The 6,042-nt window shown below is 38.6% G+C and overlaps 1 protein-coding gene across 1 annotated transcript; it reads left to right on the forward strand.

The window, feature by feature from the left end:
- Positions 1-3,882: 3,882 nt before the first annotated feature.
- Positions 3,883-5,243, forward strand: LOC119508103 (UAP56-interacting factor). Its single transcript, XM_037801558.1, has one exon. The coding sequence runs from the start codon at positions 3,967-3,969 to the stop codon at positions 4,918-4,920; it is 954 nt and encodes a 317-aa protein (XP_037657486.1). The 5' UTR covers positions 3,883-3,966; the 3' UTR covers positions 4,921-5,243.
- The last annotated feature ends 799 nt before the right edge of the window (positions 5,244-6,042 follow it).

Here is a 6,042-nt window from a genome sequence, read left to right on the forward strand (position 1 = left end):
TACAAAGTGGTATTTCCATTTGATTACTGGACCACAATTCTAACTAGCTATGCTGCAGAAAGCTTAAAATTACCATGTCCAAAAAATGACAGCAGAGTGATGGTAAAATGCAAATCTGATCATACAAGCTATGATTAAGACCAAAGCTCCAACTCTGTTCTGGTTTGCTAATGCTGTCTTTCTGCAAAACACCAGAAATGGATCAGCTTTTATAAAGGGGGTTTATTTGGTTCCAAAGTTATAGTCTTAAGGCCATAAAGTGTCATCCAAGATGTTCTAGTTTGCTAATGCTGCCATTAAGCAAAATACCAGAAATAGATTGTTTCTTCAATTTTTTTTGAAATAATTTCAAACATATAGGACAGTTGCAAATACAATACAAACCCCATACAGAGAACTCCAACACCCCCACCCCCAGATATCCGTATCTACCAATTTTACATTTTGCTACCTTTACAGTACTTTTCTTTCTCTTTCCTTCCTTCCTTTCCTTCCTTCTTCCCTTCCTTCCTTCCTTCCTTCCTTCCTTCCTTCCTCTCTCCCTCACCCCTCTCTTTCTTTCAACTATATCTATTATCTTTCTATCAATTATGTATCTACCCATTTATCATCTTCTGAACATTTGAGAGCAGGTTGCATATATCATAATCCTTGAACTGATAACACTTCCATGTACATTTCCTATGAACAAGGATATTTACTTATGTCATTAACTTAACTGCAGTTAATTCAAGAAAATTAATATGGATATAAAGCTTAAATTCTATATTCCAGTTTTTCCTTATGCCCCCTTTGAGCTTTTCCCTCCATTCTTAGATCCACTCCAGTATCATATATTGCATTGATTGTCATTAACTCTTTTTTTTTCTTTTTAATTTTTATTGGGATTGTTCAAATACCATACAATTATCCAAAGATTCAAAGTGTACAATCAGTTGCCCCTGGTACCCTCATACAGCTGTGCATCCAACACCACACTTAATTTTTGTTCAATTTTTAGAAACTTTTCATTACTCCAGACAAGAAATAAAGTGAAAGATGAAAAAAGAAAAAGATGAAAGAAAAAAGAAAAGGAAACTTAAATCCTCCCATATCCCTAACCAACCCCCCTCAAATGTTGACTTGTAGTGTTGGTATAGTACATTTGTTACTGTTTATGAAAGAATGTTGAAATACTACTAACTGTAGTATATCGTTTGCAATAGGTATATATTTCTTCCCTATGTGCCCCTCTATTATTAACTTCTAGTTGTATTGTCATACAATTGTTCTGGTTCATGGAAGAGTTTTCTAATATTTGTACAGTTAATCATGGATATTGCCCCCCATAGGATTCAGTTTTATACATTCCCATCTTCTGACCTCCAACTTTCCTTCTGATGACATATATAACTATGAGCTTCCCCTTTCCACCCATTCATGCACCATTAGTTAGTTATTCTCACTGTTAGTTATTCTCACATCTTGCTACCAACACCCCTGTTCATTTCCAAACATTTAAGTTCATCCTAGTTGAACATTCTGCTCATACTAAGCAACCACACCCCATTCTTAAACCTCGTCCTATGTCTTGGTACCTTATATTTCATGTCTATGAGTTTACATATTATAATTAGTTCTTATCTGCGAGACCCTGCAATATGTGTCCTTATGTGTCTGGCATATTTCACTCAGTATATTGCCCTTGAGGTTTTGTCATCAACCCATTTTTTTTTTTTAAGATGGTTTTGTTTACACACCATGCATTCCATCCTAAGTCAACAATCGATGGTTCTCTGTATGGTCACATATTTATGTGTTCACCACCTTCACCACTGTCTATATAAGGGCATCTACATTTCTTCCACAAGGCAGGAGGGAGAGTCAAAGAAGGTAAAGAGGCAAAAGAAAGAGGGAAAAAAAATGACAGCTAGGAAGTAGCAAAAGGAAAAGTAACCTTAAATCAAAGAAAAGTAAAGAGTCAGACAACACCACCAATGTCAAGTGTCTAACATGCCTCTCCTATCCTCCCCCATCTGCATTCACCTTGGTATATCACCTTTGTTACATTAAAAGAAGCATAATACAATGATTCTGTTAGTTACAGTCTCTGGTTTACGTTGATTGCATCCCTCCCCCAATGCCTCCCCATTTTTAACACCTTGCAAGGTTGACATTTGCTTGTTCTCCCTAGTAAAAGAACATATTTGTACATTTTATCACAATTGTTGAACACTCTAGATTTCACCAAGTTTCACAGTCCCATTCTTTATCTTTCCTCCTTTCTTCTGGTGTCCCACATGCTCCCAACCTTCCTCTCTCAATGGTATTCATAGTTATCTTTACTCAGTGTACTTACCCTGCTGTGCTACCATCTCCCAAAATTGTGTTCCAAACCATGCACTCCTGTCTTCTCCTATCACTCTGTAGTGCTCCCTTAAGCATTTCCTGTAGGGCAGGTGTCTCATTCACAAAGTCTTCATTATCTGTTTGTTGGAAAATATTTTGAGCTCTCCCTCATATTTGAAGGACAGCTTTGCTGGATATAGGATTGTTGGTTAGTGGTTTTTCTCTTTCAGTATCTTAAATATATCACACCACTTCCTTCTTGCCTCCATGGTTTCTGCTGAGAGATCCGCACATAGTTTTATTAAGCTTCTTTTGTATGTGATGGATTGCTTTTCTCTTGCTGCTTTCAGGATTCTGTCTTTGTCTTCGACATTTGATAATCTGATTATTAAGTGTCTTGGCATAGGCTTATTCAGATCTATTCTGTTCGGAGTATGCTGCACTTCTTGGATCTGTAATTTTATGTCTTTCATAAGAGATAGGAAATTTTCACTGATTATTTCCTCTATTATTGCCTCTGCCCCTTTTCCCTTCTCTTCTCCTTCTGGGACACCAATGATACCTACATTCTGGTACTTTGTTTCATCCTTAAGTTCCTGGAGACATTGCTCATATTTTTTCATTCTTTTCTCCATCTTCTCCTTTGCATGTAGGCTTTCAGGTGTTTTGTTCTCCAGTTCTTGAGTGTTTTATTCTGCCTCTTGAGATCTGCTGTTGTATGTTTCCATTGTGTCTTTCATCTCTTGTGTTGTGCCTTTCATTTCCATAGATTGTGCTAGTAGTTTTTTTGAACTTTCAATTTCTGCCTTATGTATGCCCAGTGTTTTCTTTACAACCTCTATCTCCTTTGCAAAATATTCTCTAAACTTTTTGAATTGATTTAGCATTAGTTATTTAAATTCCTGTATCTCAGTTGAAGTGTACGTTTGTTCCTTTGACTGGGCCATAGGTTTGTTTTTCTTAGTGTAGGTTGTAGTTTTCTGTTGTCTAGGCATCTGACCTCCTACGCCACCCCAATCAGGTTTTCCCAGACAAGAACAGGCTCAGGTCACAGAAGGAGGAAATACTCAGTACCTGGTTTCCCTCATGGTTTTTCTTAGAGGATTAATACACCTGTGCTTTTCTGCCCAGCAGGTGCACCTGTCAGCCTGTCACCGGCAGGTGTGAGAGGGTGTGGCCTGTGGCTCTCCTCCCCCAGGCTTTGGACTCTGGTTCTGGAAAGGCAGGTAGTAGAGCTGGGCCCTCCCTTTCCTCTTGGGAAGCTATGCCCCCTCCAGAGAGGTCAACTGCACATCAATAAGTTCTTTATTTCTCTGACTCTGCTGATCAAAGTGTTTTGATTTTAAAATGGCTGAGGCTGTCTTTACTGCAAAGTGCTGTGGGATGAAAATGGCTGAGGTTTTCTCCACAGAGAGAGAAAGGGACAGAAAAGCACCCAGGTTCACCTGTCAGCCAGAGATAGCACCTGATCTTCTGGGCTCCCCATCCTGAGACAGATATGTCCCCCGACTCTTCCAAGGTCAGTTGTCACAAAAAGCCTCTGTCTGGGGTGCAGCTAGTCTGCGTGCGTGAGTGGGAGGTGGCAGGCCCCAGACTTAGGCCTTCTGTACTGACTGTTCCAGCGCGACGCCTTAAGTCATGAGCCGGTTTGGTACCCGGTTGGTGGGAGCCACGGCGGCTCTAGCGCCGCCGCCGAAAACCCACAGCAATGAAAACCTCGACAAAATCGATATGTCTTTGGATGATATAATCAAATTGAATCGAAAGGAAGGAAAAAAGCAGAATTTTCCAAGACTAAATAGAAGACTCCAACAAAGTGGTACCCGGCAATTCAGGATGAGAATACGATGGGGAATCCAACAGAATTCTGGTTTTGGTAAGAATAGTCTGAGCCGTAGAGGAAGAGTCATGCCTGGAAAGAGACGTCCTTATGGGATTATCACTGGTCTTGCAGCTAAGAAAGCAACTGGAATTCGAAAAGGAATTAGTCCTATGAATAGACCGCCTCTAAGTGACAAGAATATAGAGCGATATTTTCCAGTGTTAAAAAGGAAGACAAACCTTCTGAGACAAAATGAAGTGCAGAGGAAACCAGTTGCTGTTCTCAAGAGACCTAACCAGTTAAACAGAAAAAATAACATTCCAGCCAATTTTACTAGAAGTGGAAATAAATTAAGCCATCAGAAAGACACTCGTCAGGCAACTTTTCTTTTCAGAAGAGGCCTGAAGGTTCAGGCCCAGTTGAACACAGAACAACTGCTAGATGATGTAGTAGCAAAGAGAACTCGTCAATGGCGGACTTCCACCACAAATGGAGGAATTTTAACTGTATCCATTGACAATCCTGGAGCAGTGCAGTGCCCAGTAACTCAGAAACCACGATTAACTCGTACTGCTGTACCCTCATTCTTGGCAAAGCGAGAGCAATCGGATATAAAGAAAGTTCCTAAAGGTGTACCCCTACAATTTGACATAAATAGTGTTGGAAAACAGACAGGGATGACTTTGAATGAGCGATTTGGGATCCTGAAGGAACAAAGAGCCACTCTCACATTCAACAAAGGAGGAAGCCGCTTTGTAACCGTGGGATAGATCCCATGGCAAAGGGACTTCTGAGTGACGACTATTTGAAAAGTTGAATTGCTTAAAGAGTTTGTCATAAAAATTCAAGAAACTTTATTGCAAAATATTCACAAGGCTAAATAACTCTTTATTTTTATTTTTGAAGTTTTTTTTAAATGTGTATAAAATAATGCCCTGAAAGAATAACAGGGTATATATACCTATCTATTCTTAAAATTTTCATGGTTGGCTCCGCAGAACAATCCTCTATTTGACTCCTTTAGTTTCTCATGCAGCAGAAGAAAGACAAAGATAGAAATCGATTATTTTTATGATACTGGTATTTAGTATCTCATCTCGTTTGCCTATTTTTAGACTTTGCCATGGTAAATCTTGGTCTTTGGAAATATGAGTAGGTCCTTTTGTTGCTGTTATTTACACTTTAATAGTGTTCATGTAATAAGTGCAGTTGCCTTTTCTTCAGTAGAAATGTTTAAAAAAAAATTCATTAGAATTTCAGTTTGGGGTTTTAAGATTAATGGGAATATCTGTAACTCAGTCCCCCCCCCCCCCCGGATAATGTTAGGTTAATCCCCCCGAATGATAAATCTTCAGTGACAAACTTTTAACAAGAAATGTGGCTCTAGGCATTAGTCTCAGTTTAAGATGTTGGTGTTCAAAGACTGTAAATGCATGTTTACAAACGTATCTGCTAGGGCCTTGTAGGAGAAGGTTCAAAGTAAAAAACTCACAGTTTGTGTTTAGTAGATGAATAAAGCATGAGAGGAAGTAGCTGGTTGAAGAACAGGTAACTGAGTGAAAAACTTCAAAACCCAGCTCATAGGTATTCTGTTTGGATATAATGTAGTCTTGGGTCTAGTGTCCACAAAGAATTTTTCAAATGATATTTAGAGGAGCTATAATTATTAAAATGGATTGAGTCCCTTAGATATTTTGGTAGTAAAATTGATAGCCATTAAGTCCTAGACTTTCTTCTTAATCAAAAAGTTGATTCTATAAGCTTTTAAGCTTGCTAAATTAAGCAGTATACAACTCCAAAAACAAAAAATGGCAAAAGTGATGAGAGTTGCATTATAACCTTGCTTTATACCTCTCACTTTCATTTAATTTATGGTATAAAGTTCAGGCATT

The sequence above is a fragment of the Choloepus didactylus genome, chromosome 13 (genome assembly GCF_015220235.1).
Source record: "Choloepus didactylus isolate mChoDid1 chromosome 13, mChoDid1.pri, whole genome shotgun sequence".
Classification (NCBI taxonomy): Eukaryota; Metazoa; Chordata; class Mammalia; order Pilosa; family Megalonychidae; genus Choloepus; species Choloepus didactylus.